Source organism: Frieseomelitta varia, unplaced genomic scaffold, assembly GCF_011392965.1.
Source record: "Frieseomelitta varia isolate USP_RPSP 00005682 unplaced genomic scaffold, Fvar_1.2 scaffold_544, whole genome shotgun sequence".
NCBI classification, from domain to species: Eukaryota; Metazoa; Arthropoda; class Insecta; order Hymenoptera; family Apidae; genus Frieseomelitta; species Frieseomelitta varia.
In genome coordinates, this window is record NW_025110306.1 from 143153 (window position 1) to 160984 (window position 17832).

General features: G+C 33.6%; 1 protein-coding gene across 1 annotated transcript; it reads left to right on the top strand.

Annotated features, from left to right (window-relative positions):
• The first annotated feature begins 736 nt into the window (after positions 1–736).
• Positions 737–12227, top strand: LOC122533624 (pinopsin-like). Its single transcript, XM_043663519.1, has 6 exons — positions 737–1031; positions 5043–5137; positions 6597–6707; positions 8100–8359; positions 9220–9335; positions 11751–12227. The coding sequence occupies exons 1-6, from the start codon at positions 831–833 to the stop codon at positions 11955–11957; spliced, it is 990 nt and encodes a 329-aa protein (XP_043519454.1). The 5' UTR covers positions 737–830; the 3' UTR covers positions 11958–12227.
• The last annotated feature ends 5605 nt before the right edge of the window (positions 12228–17832 follow it).

A 17832-nucleotide genomic window follows, 5' to 3' on the forward strand; every position in this document is an offset into this window, starting at 1 on the left:
TACTGTACCATTTCGAGACAACGATACAAAATTGCAAAACTTTTGATCTACAACACAATTTACTGGCAATTCTTTCACCCAATGAATCGTCTGAAAATCGGCAACTCTGAACGAGAATACCACTTTAATTACCACACAAGGTTTGAAAGTATCAATAAATTATAAACACGTTTCACAATTCCTCTCTGTCTAATCAGAACACACATAATACATAATCCAAATAAAGTTGATCCCAGCATTAACCCCGAAGATCGTACCACAAACTGGATCCCTACCTTCTTCGATCACCTACTTTCATCATCCTCAGAGGGGAATATCCTTGCCCAAAGCAATTAAGTGTATCAAGTCGACCAGAGGTTGGAAAAACAACATGACAACAATATAATACGGAAACAATATGATTTTGTCGTAATGGAATGAAACTGGAGATCGCGAGGGGGTGAAACACTGGATTCGATGCTATTGGTCTCGCGCATGCTGTTTCTTTCTATTGGCGAGAGGGTTGGTTTCAGCCGGTAGCGACCGCCGCGCTGATAGAGACTACAACCGGAGGAAAGAGGATAGTTTCATCCGGGCTATATAAGGGTAGGTAGAGTTTGAAAGTTACTCATAAACTGCTTTTAATTGATGCATGCGGTTCGCTTCTTGCGTTGCTTCGAGGAAGAGGGGAACGTGATCCATCGCGACTTGATGATCGACGGGTTCGATCGACACGCGGTGCGCTTCTCTTTAGCTTTGTCCCGTTGGTTTTCGTCTCGCATCACTGGTAACGGAAAAGAAAAAAGGTGGCAAAGTAAGAAGAAATAAAGAACGAAAATAGAAAGAGAGAAATGTCTTTGAACCGCAGCACCGTAGATAATGTTTACGGGGTGGAGGATCAAGTCAGTCCGGTGGTGTACGTTAGTACGGCGACTGCGTTGGGATTTATCGGATTCTTCGGCTTCACTATGAACCTTTTGGTAGCGGTGGTGATCATAAAAGACGCGGAGACACTTTGGACACCTGTCAACGTGATCCTGGTTAATCTTATCGTAAGTCGTTACATAATTATCTAATTTTTTTTTTAACGTTTCTCGTTTATTCGTTGGTTCTTCGAGCTTATGAGGAATGATTTGTACTGGACTCACGTATATGAAATGTCTTCTGCCTAGTAAAATTTGATTTTCTGATTAATTATAACTATACATTTAGTACTGAGAAAATTCGTTGTAAAAATATGAAACTCTATAAAATATTATTATTAGTAAAATTTTATTAATAATATTAGGTCAATTATGCAAGAAGACCTTATTAAATTTTTTGAGTGACTTCATTCCAGAAGATATTTCTTATAATTAACTTTAAATTCATTAACAAAGATAAGAGAAAGAATGAAGTAATGAATTCATTACTTCTTAACGAAGTCATCATACATTTAATTAATCACCTCAAAATATAGAACACAATCCAATAACAATCAAACGTTTTTTCAAATTATTATCTATAAATTATTTTTATGTATCACTGCACGATTTATTGTTATATTATATAAGTAACTATTATTACATTTTGCAGTAATTTTGCATTAATTTTACATAAATAACACGAAAGACATAGTTTCATTAGAAAACGAATGACCAAAAAGAAAACGAGGGTTCGTTGTGAAACCACTTGATTACGAAAGATAATTGATCATCATGGTTTTTAACGTAACACGGTTAAGTTTAATTTCTGAATGACGGAGAGCAATATTGTATAAACGGTCGGATGTGTATTTATGTGGAATCTCAGTCGTGCAATGCCCCGAGAAAATGTTAACCCATATGAGTAATTTATGCGCGATAAAACATTCCCTGTGCAACCCTTTTACGTTGCGCAGGATAGTAGTATGTGTTATTCATTATAGAAACTGTGTCATTTGATATAATGAATTGCTTGTAGAAACCCACGTAGCTTTGACTAAATGCATAAAACTTATTTTCCATCTTTTAAATTAACAATTCTTCAATTTATTTTTATAAGTTTAAAAAGGATATTATTGTGTATTTCTGACCAAATTTCTCAAATTAATTTTTAATTTTTTTCAATTGAATTTTTCTCTTTTTTTTATTTTCATATATTAACAATAAATCCAATATTAATTGTGTATGACATGAATTTCACTGTCAATATAATTATACGTGCCAAATTAACGTACGTATATTTGTATTCTATTTTGAATTTTATTTTTGTAAAGTTATAAATTTTGCTGATTGTTAAGCAAAAATTTAATTGATTAACTGATCGACGAAAAGAATTTATTTCTTGTTATTCTTTTTATTTTTCTTTCAATTGAAACTGTAGGAAAATTTTAATTGAAATCGTCAGAAACAATTTGGAAACCAACATTTTCTTAACTAAAACCTTTAAACAGAACTTCATTATGTTGATTGGTTAATCAACGTTTCATGTAGATCAAATTCTTCATTGTATTAACATTTTCGAAAAGAAGAAACTAACTTTCTCGATTTGAAATTATTAATTATTTAATTTGAATTTGTTGAGTATTAATATGTTGACATATCAACATTTGATACGATACATTTGAAATATTATTTATTCGTAATTTTATAATTAGTTTTCAAAGAGAGTAAAACACTCTATATTATTATTTTATAATTATACTCTAAATAAACGGATTTTTATTATTTGATTGTGAAATTAAAGAAATAGAGTATTATATTTTATTCTACATCTATTTTCAGCTCATCATTAGCTTATCACAACTTATCATACCTTTTTAACTGTATCGTAACTCCAAAATTATTTTACACACATTTATGTATGTCACATATTATGTACAATCATCTTTAAATTTTCTGTCCATGCATAAACATTCGCAGTTTAATTATAAATATATGCGAAAACTGTGGATATTGTGAAAAAGTAAATTAAAAGACCAAAATGATTTTCTAAACTTATGAAATTTATAATTTAAGAGAATTTGTAAAATTCTTACAATTTAATCTCTCAATTATAAACTTATAATTATATTTAAAAAAAAAACGTTCGAAATATTTAAAAAAAAAAATCGCAGCGATAGAAGCTCATTCGACAATAGCTCTTAAAGCTAATTAAGATGTTCCGAATGAATGAATTTCAGAATCAATTTCATTGTTGTTCGGTATTGAATTTGTGTCTTGGAATTTAATATTTTTTTCCGAGGGTGAAAGAAGACAAGAGAACAGAAGATTTGTAATTCGAGGAATTATAATTAACCCCTAATTAATTAATCTCTAGGTGGGGAGTGCGCATACTTCAACAAAATGAAGGCGACAGGAAGGAATTCATTTCATCAAGAAAAGTGAATCTCAAAGTATTACGTCGATAAAATTCGCGGAGCTTTTTATCGACAGAGAATTCTCTTCGAGAGACGCTTGACTTTAAGGAAGCATTGAAATTTTCGACGATATCACAGTCTATGCCACTATTAACCAGACTGTATACAAATGTTTTACTTCGTTCTTCCAGTTTGATCAATAATGTTTAACAATAAAAATTAATTTACGTCCAGTGACGTCCTTTAAAATTTCCAGTTCCGATCAAAAATTTTCATCTCTCGAAGTTTAAATTTTAAATTTGTGGATTTTACAGTTTAAGTTTTAAATCTATCAAATTTTAACGACGCTCGTGATTTTGAGCTTTACAATTTTTCAATATCGAGATGCAAATTCTTAATTTCTTAAGTTTCTGAATTTTTCAAACTTTCAAGCAAAAAATCTATAGATAAAGTGGAATAGTTTTTATAATATTTAATGAGACGAATTTTCATCTATACTCCTAATTCCTTCGATTACACTTGCAAAAATATAAAAATTGACGTTCGCGGTCTGTTATAGTAATAAGAAACGAGGTACAATACGTTGAGAGATAATTATACTTTCCTTACACGAGATAAGTTTACATTCCCCGGAGGAAAGAAAAACGATAGCGAACTAGTTTATTCTTGTTTCGTAATATAGACAACCAACATAATAGAACATTTCGTTACACGCAAATTCAACTTGGAATACAATAAGGCGAAATTATAACTTTAACTATTCCCTCTTGCGTACTTTTTAACTGGATCCTATCATCGTGCCTTCGTATTTCGCACTTGTGCAAAAATTTGTGAAAAAATCCACGATCAGTTACATTATAAATACGTCATCTGAATCTGAATAAACGATCGTGTTAGATGTCGAATCGGAGTGTATTAAGTCTATTCTAAATTTCAGTTATTTTCATCAGGTCAAATAAAGTTTGCGAGGATCCAGCTTTGCCGGATTTCAGCTGGGTTTGAATAATTTAAGTCACATCGATGTCGAAACATGCCGTGATTGCCTCGAAGCATTTACGCTTGTACTAATTCGTTTATTCGATTATCAGAGTGATGTAACTCGAACGATGTTTGAAGAGAAATAATAATTCAAATGTCGTACTTTGGTATTGTATTTTTTGCTAATAATATTGATCAACTGATGTAATCTTTTCAGTAATTTTATTCTAGTTTTTTTTTTTTTTTAAGAGGAAATTAGTACTTTAAATTATTCGCATTGAATATTTATGTAAAAAGATGATTATGTTAACCTCTTGCGCTGGAATGACGTGCCACGCACGTCGAGAATTTTTTGAAAATTGCAACATTTTCTCAGTTTCAAGTATATAGAATCCAGGCAAAAGTATAGTAACTAGTAAGTTAAGTATAGTAACACAGGCAAAACAAATGATAAATTTATTACTTCTTAATAATGAACAATAATCTTATCCACTGATATCATACCGACGAGTTCAAAAGAAAAGGAAAGCGACCAATTATCGTATACGATTTCGGTCACTCGTTATGGTCCGCGCAACCAGTTACAAGGGGTTAATAATCTCTCCAATAATCCTCAATTTCAAAAGTCTCAGCTCGTATTGCCGATTTGTTCATATTATGTCACTTCTTTTCGACCATTAAAGCCTGAGATAAAAGTCAAAAAACTAATAACAAAAGCATTTCTCTTTCCTTGTCGAATAATTAAAGATAACAATTTCTACTTCAGGTTGGCGACTTCCTGGTGGCCGCATTTGGGAATCCTGTTGCGATGATATCCGCTATCACAGGCGGATGGTACTGGGGTTACAAAATGTGTCTCTGGTATAACTCATTGTTTATTAAACATAATCGCGCGAGATTCCTCCGGCTGAGAAACACCTGAACGAACGTAATCCCTTTCCCTCTCTCATTCTCTCTCTCCGTTCTTCAACGCGTTTTCGCCGCAACCGCGATGCGCATCGTAGTTTCTTACGGCGGAGAATAATCAAATCTCGAACGAACGTAACCTTTTTCCCGCCGTTCGAAGTGACGAATCGAAGGGAACTCCGGTGATTTTCACTGGAAATTAATGGCCGAGCAGAATATTGAAGCTGTATCCTCTATGGTGTTTGCATTTTTCTTTTTTTTTTTTTAACAGTACATCGCGATTGATTCAAACATGGAATCATACTACGAGCAAAGTTGCCAGGGAATGTTTATTTTAACGAGAAATAGAAGAGAATAGAAAAATGTCGAAGGACAACTGAGAATATTTCTCATAAATTTTTTTTTCTTTCTTTCTATCTCTATCTCGTTGAAAAATGTTGGAACATGGTATCACGTGTTTTGGAAATACGTATCTCGGAAATGGTTTCTTAGGATTCGCAGAATAGTCGAGTGTCGTTATAACGAGGTGAAACATTTACGGGGTTTACATAGAATCCGCGTCTGGAGGCGACGAGGCTGACTAATGTAAGTAAGAGAAAGTATCCCGGCGCGAGCCTTTCCTACCGCAGAGTGAAGCTCCATCGTTCACCGTCATTTAAATGTTCAACAAACCTTTAAGGAACTTCCCGAAGAAATTCCAGGAGTCACAAAGACAAACAGCGTTACGTCTAAATTCGAAAGAGAAGATGGATATTTTTGGTAAAAATATTGAAGAAATATAAATCAACACGGCCATAATCCTAAAACAACAACATTGCATAGGACGTCTCTGTTATTGCTATTCTATCACAAAGTACTTAAGAAAAATTATCGCATAGTGATGAAAGCTCCATTGGAAAATTATAATTCAAGATTGATTCAAAATTACTATTTCTATATTTTATCGTCATTTCGTTTCTAAAGACTAAATACCAAATGATTATTATTCCTTCACCAGTAATTGATAAAATAATTAATTTAACATTATTAGAATTTCTTAATAACGTAACGTTCATAATTTTCTTCGGTGAAGTTAAAAATTATCCTCGGTTCTAAATCGTTATTACTCAAGCAATAGTTGCTTAAGGTGCTTTTAATTTATTAGCTAAGCTGCAAATACGCGTGTAATATTTTTATAATTTTCGAATAACGTAAAATTTACAATTTTCTAATAAACTAAAAAAATTTAGTATTTTTATGTCCGACATGTTCTCTATCTATGTAGCTCTAACTCTTCATTGATTCATAAATGATGCAATAAGATTTTATACTACAGTTCTTAAGAGTTTCAAGATCAAATTTATCAGTCATTGCAGATTTCATTAATCTGCCATAAGTTACTAATATTTAAATGTAATAATACTTTGTTTGTAAGGTACGCCTGGTTCATGTCCACACTGGGATTCGCCAGTATCGGAAACCTAACAGTGATGGCTGTTGAAAGATGGTTATTAGTGGTCAGACCCATGAAAGCCTTGTCCATAAGGTGAGGATGATTTACACTTCTATTATTATTGTTTGACAACCAATGATATTTCGAAAGAGCTACGACTTAATATTTTGACAGTGATACGAAAGTAAAAGGTAATAAATATGTTCGTCGGACTTTTAGAAAATTGATAAAATAGTTCTCTAAGATTTAATTATTCCATATTGACCTTCGATTGATTTATTAATATTTATTATATTCATATTTCTTTATAATTATATACACACACAATTATATTTATTTGTATTTTTCATAATTTCGTAAATATAAATTTCATAATTTCGTAATCATATTACACACAACATATGTAATATAATTGTATCATTTTATTATCAACACCATCATGTACATGTTTTTCAATAATATTATACAGTCTCTTTATCCCGCTCGAGGCGAAAATTTTAGCGTTAAAAGTGTTGCTTCACTTCACAATTTTCACCGAGGTAATTATGATTTGCGGTCCTCAAGATTTATCTCATTTACCATCTCTTTTACCGTCGCACTTGCGCAGATGTCTAAGAATATTTCTTCAAAAACCTTTCCTTCTTCAGTATTAAAACATACATACTTACTAGTAATTACATACTTTATTTTCCCGGCGATCTTTTCGTAATTTTAACGCGTGTTCACATTCGCACTATTCGCATACTTCGCTCGAGAAAAAATTGAAATTCCCGTAATTTGAAATTTTAATGGATCTTGAAATTTTAAAAAGGAGACTTCAATCTTTAGGATCATGGTAGATTCATTTATGTAAAAATTTGTTCAGTGTCTACAAGGACGTTTGAATTTGCACAATTTTCAAGGGATGAAACTTTCTTTACTTATCCTTCTTTCCACACAATGTGACGTGGAAACATCTCAAAGAAACGAATTCGTTTCAATACTCTAATTAAAGCAGAGCATTTCACACTTCAACCCTTAAATGCACAATTCTTTTTTAAACAGCTCAGAATATTTACAAATATTTACTTAGTTAGAATAATTACAATGCTTACGATTTTTCATCGACGGTACGAACACTTCCTGAGGCCATTGTACACCTCTTTCTCTCGTCATTGTTTCTCAATTTAATGTTAAAGAAACGAGAATGTTTAAGAAACGAAGGTTGTTAATCCAAAGTTGAGTAAAATGATACTTCTTAATAATTTCTATCAAGTGATATCATACCGACGAGTTCAAAAGAAAGAGAAGGCAACAAATTATTGTATACGATTCGGTCACTCGTTATGGTCCGCGCAACCAGTTGCCAGCGGAAGGGGTTAACACTAATTCCCCCCCCCCCCCCAGTTCGAATATGAGAGTTCTCTACTCTATCACACTAGCAACAAATTCTCTTCTAATTTCACTAGTCGCCCTATATCGTTCAAATTCGTTTATTTTCGACAGACACGCAAAGATACTTGGATTCTTCGTGTGGATCTACGCACTCTGCCTCTCCCTGCCGCCGCTATTTGGCTGGGGTAGTTACAGCCCGGAGGCAGGGAACGTGTCCTGCAGCGTATCCTGGGAAGTCCACGACCCTGTTACCAAAAGCGAGAGCTACATAGGATTCCTCTTCATACTCGGCCTGCTTGTCCCGGTCTTGGTGATCAGCGGCAGTTACGCAGCGATCATACTGACTTTGAGGAGAGTGCGAAAGAGAGCAGGTAAATTTCTAACGAGGTTAAATTTCCGATCGGGATCCTCAACGATCTTTCTATGCTTAAACTCCAATTTCAATGACGAACGTCAGTTCGACGAAAAACATATCGGTACTTTGTAAAATTTATATGATTGATTCGTCGCATTTGAATAATCCCTTCTTATCGCCAGTAATAATGGTAATTGGGCATTTAGTTAAAGTTAATTAGTTATTCGCGCGATTAATTAATCTCGTTTTAATAATATTCACGTACTGTCCTTCTGCTTGACCGCTTGCGCTGGCAACTGATTGCGGACCATAACGAGTGACCAAAATCGTATACAATAAATCGTCGCTTTCTTTTTGAACTCGTCGAGGTACGATATCACTGGATAGAAATTATTGACAAGTAATAAATTTATTATTTGTTTTGCCTATTTTGTTTTACTTAAATGTAATACCTAAAAACTGAGAAAATATTATTTTCAGGACAAAAAGTTCTCGACGTGTGTGGCATTCCAGCGCAAGAGGTTAAATATGACAAACTAGTTTCTTTTACTTCGAGACTGTTGATGAATTATTGACGAATCCATGGATACGTGAATCTTTTTTAAAAAAGCACAATTTCGTTCACGATCTATAAATGGCGAGAAAACGTCGTGTAACGTCCAATAAATGTAACGATATTCGAATAATTTTGTTCGACGTTAATGTCAGGTTTTCATTTCGCACAGTCGGAAAATTCGATATCAATTTGGAGCAAATAAATGTCGAGCAATAATTCCGAAAGTGACACGCTGTTTGAATATTAAATCAAACAACTGTAAATGTCGATGATCTGCCTTCGCATTAGCACAGAACCACTTTGTTTTTACTTTGATTTAGGTGCAAGTGGAAGACGCGAAGCGAAGATCACGAAAATGGTCGCGCTAATGATCACGGCCTTTTTAATCGCTTGGTCGCCTTACGCTGCTCTTGCAATTGCCGCACAATATTTCGACGTGAGTATATTTATTACTATATTCACTCACGGTTCACATTTACTTTGTCTCTTCTTCTTTTTTTTGTTTTTTAAAGAGCTTGATGCTCAAAAATGGTCATGGCCAAAAGTCTCCGCACGTGACGTGAAAAATGAGTTGTACAGCTTTCTATATTATTTCAAATAAATCTTCCGTTAAGTTATTAGACGAATAATTGAGAAAAAAGAGTCTCTTCACTGCAACTAGAATAAAAATGGAATTTCCATTGAAAAGCTTGAGTTTTTATTTATTACGTGTTTCTATTTATTTCTTCATTTAGAATTTTATTTTGTCAACATTTTGTTCATTGATTTCTTTAGTCATTGTACGATAACAAATTTTGTTATTCATTGGTTGCTATTAATAGAACCAGGATATTATAATCACAAGTTTGTTGACCATTAAAAGTAACTTCGTATTAAACGCAAGGTCAATTAAAATTGAGAAAGCCACATTGTTGCACGCAATATCCATCTTCTTTCATTCCGACATCGCGAACGACTTACATCTTCAGAGTGAAAGTATTCTCGTAATTTCTTATTAACAAGCACAACGCCATGCTCATTAAACATCGTCACGCATCTGACATTAATATTCAAAGATACAATTAATACGCATTTTACATTCTTCTTCGTTCAACATACACCCCGAGAAAATAAGATGGCACACTCTAAAAATTATTAACTTTCTTTTTATCAAACGAACGATGCAAAATCTTTCTTACATGCATTCTTCCGTAGTGCTTTCATCAACACGTACAAGTAACGTGAATTAAACTTTTTGCAGTACATGTATTATTAAAATTGTATTATTGAGAAGAAAATAAAAATATGGTAATATTTAACGGGTTAAAATGACAGCATATTTTATGACAAACAATGGGTAGAAACAAAAGGAAGAGTTTGATAATTGTTTAATATTTAGCATGATTTCTTTTGCATTTAATAACGGTAGCCATTCTTTGAGGCAAAAATTTATATAGTCTTTTAACGACTTTTTGGCTTAGTTCTTCCCATTATTCTATAATACAGTTTTTAAATTCATTAATACTTGCGAATTGTCTTTCATTCTGGTATACGATCCTCGCCAAATTCTCCCAACAATTTTCTGTAATGTTCAAGTCTGAAGACTTGGTTGGCCATTCTAAAACACGAATTTTTCTGTTTGCAAAATATTGTTTTACTGTTGTTTCGTGGTGTGTAACATGTACTTACTTTCGTGATGCGCACACGTGTTAATTTAAACGTCGATCGTTTCAATATACTTTCTACAATTTAATTTTCTTGTAATAAAGTTTATTCCCATCTTACCTCAATAACCAACGCTTCCCTAAATCATTGTACCGCCGCCACCCATGGATCGAACTTGTTGCTCTTTTTGTAAATCGCGAGAACAGTAATGGAGGCAATCAGGTCCGTCCGAATTGATACTTAATTGATTTTTAACTGACTGTATTTCGCACGAATGTTACGCTTCCGCACGACTGAGGAGAATAAATATTGTCCGAACTTGTTCGCCTCGCGAGTCCGGGCAATAATTATATTTTTCGTTTTTGCATCTTTGTGAGAAATTCTCGGTAATCCTCTCGGTAATAACATTCAACATGCTACACAGTCCAACATCATTTTCACTTTACGATGTATTACATAATACAAGAAAATATAGAGTATGTCACCTGTTTGCCCCCGGCGTTTGTAGTTTATATTCTTCGCAGAAATTTCAGCACGTTTCAGCTACCATTAAATTCATATCTCGATTCGTATCTATGCATATGCTTCCACCCCCCCCCCCTCCCCCCTTAGAAATATAAAAGCCAGAAATTTAAATTATAAAATTCAGAAATACAAGAGCATTACCTCTGTAATACAGTTATTAATATTCATTGCTATTTATTGTTAATTTATTTTAATATATTAATATATACTAATTCATTTTAATGTATTAATATACATTATTAATATACACACAATTTTCTAATGTATTCGTTAAAACTTATGGCAGGTAATAGAATTTTTAATTACTTAATATTTTAAATTTTTAATACATATTAACATACACACTTTTCTACTGTATTCGTTAAAGCCTTATAGGTAATTGAATTTTTAAACTGTATTCACACCTGTTTGTCATTATTTTTTATTGCTTCGTTACAATTTCATACGCTCTCTTCATTGTCATTATTTATCACTTTCATAATTATCAATTTGTCAATGTACATTTTATACACTCTTTGTCGCATGAAATATCACTCGACTGTATCGTTCGACGATCTTTAATACTACACGAAAGAACTCGAAAGAAAACTCTACTACACAGACACGACAGAAGAATCGATAAACACCTAGCAACGACACTCTGTCCAAGAATATCAACCGAAATCATCGATTAATCTTCTAGGTGAAACCATCAGCGTCGGTAGCTGTACTTCCGGCGTTATTGGCCAAATCCTCCATTTGTTACAATCCTATAATCTACGCAGGTTTGAACAGTCAGTTCTCCCGATCGTTGAAGAAGATCTTCAACATACGAACAACGAGGAACACGACACCGGACAGTCAGAACACCGCGCTCACGATGGTGAACAGGCAAGAGCAGAGAAACTGAGGACAATGTCGTCGTAAATATCCGTAGCCGCGTAGACGTTCGACGAAATTGCAAATAGAACGAGGAATACTATTCAAAGAACATCCAAGGGAATAAAACTCAAAGAGAGATATTATGGGAAGATGAATATATCTGAACAGAATCGTTTGAATAATTTCCGCCTTTTCTCCTAGTCTCTGACACTTAAGCTCCCGAACCGTGACGAGTATCGAATTCAAAGTAGAAACAGTCGGGAGGAAATGAAATTCGGGGACAAGCATCAACGTTCAGAGAGGAAATTTCTGTCGAAACGGTGATAAATATTGCTCGAAGAAACGAATGCGAATGAAGGAGGAGAATAAATAAAACGAAAAGCAGAAAGAAGTGAAATTCAAAGGAAACGTTTGAACCCGTTTGCGCTGGCCATAATTGGTTGCGCGGACCATAACGAGCGACCGAATCGTATACAATAATTTGTCGCTTCCTTTTCCTTTTGAACACGCCGGTGTGACATTCTACCGGATAGAAATGATTGAGAAATTACTAAACTTATCGTTTGTTTCTCCTTGGTTACATTCAAATATACTTAAAACTGAGAAAGTGTTGCAATCTTGGGACAAAAAGTTCTCGACGTGCGTGGCAAGTCATTCCAGTCAGCGCAAGAGGTTAACACATCCGAATAGAATCGTCAAATCTTCTAAATTTTCTTACAGTTACAGTAAGAAAATTTATGGAACGAAAAGAAACAGCAAATGAAAAGAAGTAAAGGAAATCAAATTCAAAGAAGGAACACTCGAGATATCCGGAGAAAATCGTCTGAACAACCTGGTCCTTTCTTCTCGATTGTTTGCCTTCGATTTGTTTCTTTAACGTGCACTTGCTCGTCGAATTGTAAAGCGGAACTTTTTGCTTTCAAGTTGAACGTTTTCTCGTTTTGGTGAGGAGATTTGGAGGAAGTTTCGAAGATCGCGGTGAAAAGTAAACGATGCGCGCTTCTTTCCGGTGATTTTGTTTGCTTCTTGTGAGATTCTAGTCGTGTATTATTTCGGTCACTGGGTTGGAGTCATGAATACATTGGCATGTATTATATTATTTATTTCTCGAAGGCTCTTTGCGCAACGAGTGTGAACAGGAAGAAAACTTTTCAATTTATTTCAATGTTCAATAAGAGATGTTTGTAGACAGTTTAAGTTTATTCTGACGTGAAAGTAAATTAACAAGATATCAAGCAGGAAAAACAGCGAAGACTGGATTTGAAAGATATTTATTCCAAAAAAGAGTTAGTCAAGTTTTAAAGAAACAGCGAAGAGTAAATCAAACTGAGAGTGATTTGTTTCGTAATGGATTCGATTCTGAATTCGAGTTTTAACTAATTTACATTTGAAAATAAATTGGTATTAACGGCGTAATAAATTATTATATAAATTGACAGCTCGATGATTATAGTTTTATCCGTCGAAACAAAAGAAATTTGTTTAATGTTGATTTGTTCTTTGTTTTAATTTCCCTAAGTGACTAAGTAATTGCAAGTAGTTTGTACATATTATTTTTAAAAGTGACGCGAAATTATCAATGAATGATTGAAGAAAACATATACAGTAAACTTCTGGTACTGTTCCTCTAAAATACTAAATGCTAAATACTCATTCGATGTCGAATAACCAAATATTTAATATATAAAGAAATATTTGATCCAAGGAAATAAACTTCCACGTAGCACCTCAAATATCAAATAATAAATTCGAAATACTGGTCATCAATACCGAGTTCTTAAACTTGTTATTGCCAAATAATAGCCTAATGTCCCCAAGTGCCAAATATTAAACAGTGAATAAAGATTTGAAGGATATTTATTCCAAAAACAATTAATCACTATAAAACGCTGTACACTATTAAATGAAGAATACCAAACATTGCTAAATAATTGCTGATAATACCGTTCAAAAATGAAGAAAAGTGAAGAAACTCGCTCCAAAAGGCATGAAGATTCCAATTTTCACAATTTGCAAGTGAGTGAAAAAAGGTAAGTAACGGCAAGCAGACACATACTTAGAAAGTGGAATGATAACACGTAACGTCGCCAAAATGAGCAACGAAAATTCCGAATTAAACGCCATTTATATTACACGCGACGTACTTCAAATGCCAATGGAACGATAGTTCATCAGTAAATTGAAGCATGCGCGAGAAAAAATGGCAACGCATAAAGCGAGAATCCAATTACGGCATCCGTCGAATACCGATCGCAAAGGTGTCATCGGTTATCACAACGTAGAAACAATAGTACTCGATAACCAATCGTGTCTCTCGAGACTCCTTGCCGAGAGTGATTCCAGCGCGCTCGTAGAATGACAATATATATATATATATATATATATAATAGTTTAGCTAGTTATTCTTTCTGTATCTCCGTCGAGTTGAACGTTGCAGTGGCATCGTTATGGACAGCTTTGCCAAGAGAGTTCCCATTACGATTCGTAACACGCGCGATTATATCGCGGTAGCGAAAGTGAAATCGCGAGGAAAACTCAACGCGGTCGATCAAATCTCCTCCGAGGCAATTCCGCACGGTATAATTTACACGCACGGGATACGCAATTTCAAACGAAATTAGGAATCCCTTGTTCCAATTATTCTCGCTGTATCTTTGAAAATCGTTCGACACTGTTATTTTTGTATTTTTAATTATCATTGTCGAAGAATGTAATATAGAAAATATAGCGAGGTATGCTATAAGTATTCAATTAGAAATTCTTTTTTTTTCATTCCTGGTTCAAATTATTCTCGCTGTATCTTTGAAAATTGTTTGATACTATCATTTTTGTATTTTTGTATTTTGTACCTTTGAAAACTGCTTGACACTATCATTTCTTGTATTTTTAATTATCATTGTTAAAAAATATAATATGGAAAATGTAACGAGGATTTAGAGTATTATTAATATTTTGTATCTTTGAAAATTGCTTAATACTATCATTTTTGTATTTTTAATTATCATTGTTGAAGAATGTAATATAGAAGATATAGCGAGGTATGCTATAAGTATTCAATTAGAAATTCTTTTTCTTCATTCCTGGTTCCAATTATGCTCAATTATTCTGTATCTTTGAAAATTGTTTGATACTATCATTTCTGTATTTTTGTATTTTGTATCTTTGAAAACTGCTTGATACTATCATTTTTTGTATTTTTGATTATCATTGTTAAAAAATATAATATGGAAAATATAACGAGGATTTAAAATATTATTAATTATCATTGTTAAAAATATAATATTGTTATAAAATATAATGTATTAATTATCATTGTTAAAAATATAGTATTGTTAAAAAATATAATATGGAAAATATAGCGAGGCATTTAGAATATTATTAATAAGCAAACGAAATTTACACGAACGTAATTGGAAAAGAAAAAGAAAAAAACATGGAACCTAAATCGAAAATTGTTTCTTTCACACAGTGGTACAACTAACGTTCCTCTTTGGTAATTTTATATACTTTTGCATCTTCAAATTCCCCACAAACGCAGAAAAACCCGCAGTCCGCAATCGTGAATGTGAAATAACCGTGTCATCATGTGCCTTTCTCGATCGCGGTCGACAGATAATCACGTGTAATGTCGCTGATTATATCGGTATAAGCGGATCGGGATGAGAGGACTAGAATTTTCATTAATCGAGCGTGTAACGACGAGTTGGCGACGAGCGAAGACGAGTGAAAAGGAATGAATGGACGTTTCTTCGGGAACGATCGGCATTACGTAACGATAATTGGCCAAAGTCTGTGAAAATTCGTTCGGGGGACGAAGGGAGTTGTACCGGCCAGCCGTGAGACAGGTTTCGAATAAAAGCAAAAGCCACGACGTTGGATCTTCGTTCCTTCTCTTTTTTTTTTTTTCCTTTTTTTTTATTGCCACATCCTTGGCACGTGACCGCAATGCCTCATCGATCGACGAAGAAATCCTTAGCAATTGATACACGTGCTCGTTCGCTGGGAATGTCAATTCGTGAAATTAACGAACGACGAATTTTTCGTTTAACTTCAACTGTGTTAGATAAGTGTCTATTACACTTGCACAAGTACTTAAATACACAGTGTATCAAACTAAATTACTATTAAATTACTAACTTATTACTATGGTGAATTACTATTTTCACTATTTACAGTAAAATCTCCAAAAATATATCAATACGTTCGTTAGAATAACTTTATTATCCCATATTAATTTTGTCAATTAAATTTAATTTCACGATGATTTTATCAATTTTATTATATGATATTAATTATTTGAGATACATTGAAGTTAATTAATTTTCGAGACAAATGAGGCTTGAAACCTCTGTTTACTATATAAAAGGATTTCATAGAATGTCTGATTGAATTTGTTTCTTCTGGTTTTTCACCATGTTCATTATCGTCAATTATCAAATTGCGATACAATGTATGCTTCTATGTGTACACAACGTATTAACTAAAAAAGATGATTTTCTTATGAAAATGCCATGCACAAAAGTTTGAAGTCCCTTGAAATCTCTCCTTCGAAATCCTGTGAAACTCGAAACTTGAAACTCGAAACTCGTGCCACTTTCATGACGTTTCCGTGCTGAATTTTTCACGTCGCATCTCTCGAAATTCGAGTAAATCATGATATTTCATATTTATACAAATGTTTCGCAGAAAAATGTAGCTTTAGAATTTAAAACTTAGAATTTAATTAGCAGCAATTTAATCAAATCCACTCCTCACTCCAACGAAATTATTAAAGAAATTAATAAAATTGCCAATTTCCAGAATCAATTTTAAAATACGTTAAAATCTTTATTTCTGTTTATTATCTACTCTGATCTGAAATAAATAAATCGTCTCTAAAACAACAAACGAGACGAACATTTTTCGCGAGATTTCACACGATTTTAATTCCGTTCCAAGTCTCTTGTTCAATAAAATTTTCGAAAACACAGTTTCTTTCATTACGTAAATTTTGTAGACAAGAACAAGAAATAACCAGCGACGAATCTTTTTGCAAAGGTCTCTTTGGCGACAGACCTTCTAAAAGGCCAGATATTTTTGCGAAAGCCAAGTATGGCGCGTCGCAAGTTAAAGAACGATTGCATCGGGCGAACGTAACGATTAAAGCGGGGCTCGAAACGCGGACGAAACGCGAATGAGAAAAAAGACGATTGCCTGAAAAGCAGCGGTTTACAATGTAAACCTTGGCCGGGCCAAGCGTTGCTTCATTTCGTTGCCTTACGCCATGGTAGAGACTTGTTTTCAATGACGGATCTGCTTCGTACGAGTGTCGATCTTCTTTTTCTCTTTTCCTCTCTCTCTCTCTCTCTCTTTTTTAAGTGAATTTTTCAGAGTGCATTTAATTTTAGAACAGCGGCAAGGATGGAAGTTGAAAAGGGTTGAAAAGTGGAAACACACGCGGAGAGTTGAATTAAAGCCAGCAGGGGCTCATTTAAGAGGGAGGTTCGTAAATTTTCTATGTTTAATTAGCTAATTGTTGGTTTTCGCGAACAGAAGAACTGGTTCATCTTCTTTGGGAAAATTTGTTTCCTGAACGAACGAATTTTGTAAATAATTCTAACGAGTCGATTTCTTCGACTGAGTGAGCAAAATCATGTGATGGGAAGATCTAGATACTAAAATGTTTAAAAAAATTAGAAAGTATCAAATTGCGCGTAAAAAGATATTACGATGTTATATTATACAATTGCGTTGTTGTGGATAAACTTGTGAATAAATTAGAAATAATTTGTTTGAATATGGTTGAAAGAAATGGAGTTTGAAAATGTTTGTTTCTCGAAGTTATGCATCAGTTAAGCAAACAGATTGTATAATCATAAGAAATTACTATGTAGCATGAGTAATGGCCTAAAACCACTTGAAAT

What these genes read in the sequence shown, in the direction of transcription:
- LOC122533624 (XM_043663519.1), top strand. Translation starts at nt 831, where the DNA reads ATGTCTTTGAACCGCAGCACCGTAGATAATGTTTACGGGGTGGAGGAT. An exon ending in TGATCCTGGTTAATCTTATC is followed by an intron (nt 1,032 to 5,042) that starts GTAAGTCGTTAC and finishes TTTCTACTTCAG; the next exon opens with GTTGGCGACTTCCTGGTGGC. An exon ending in GAGAGTGCGAAAGAGAGCAG is followed by an intron (nt 8,360 to 9,219) that starts GTAAATTTCTAA and finishes ACTTTGATTTAG; the next exon opens with GTGCAAGTGGAAGACGCGAA.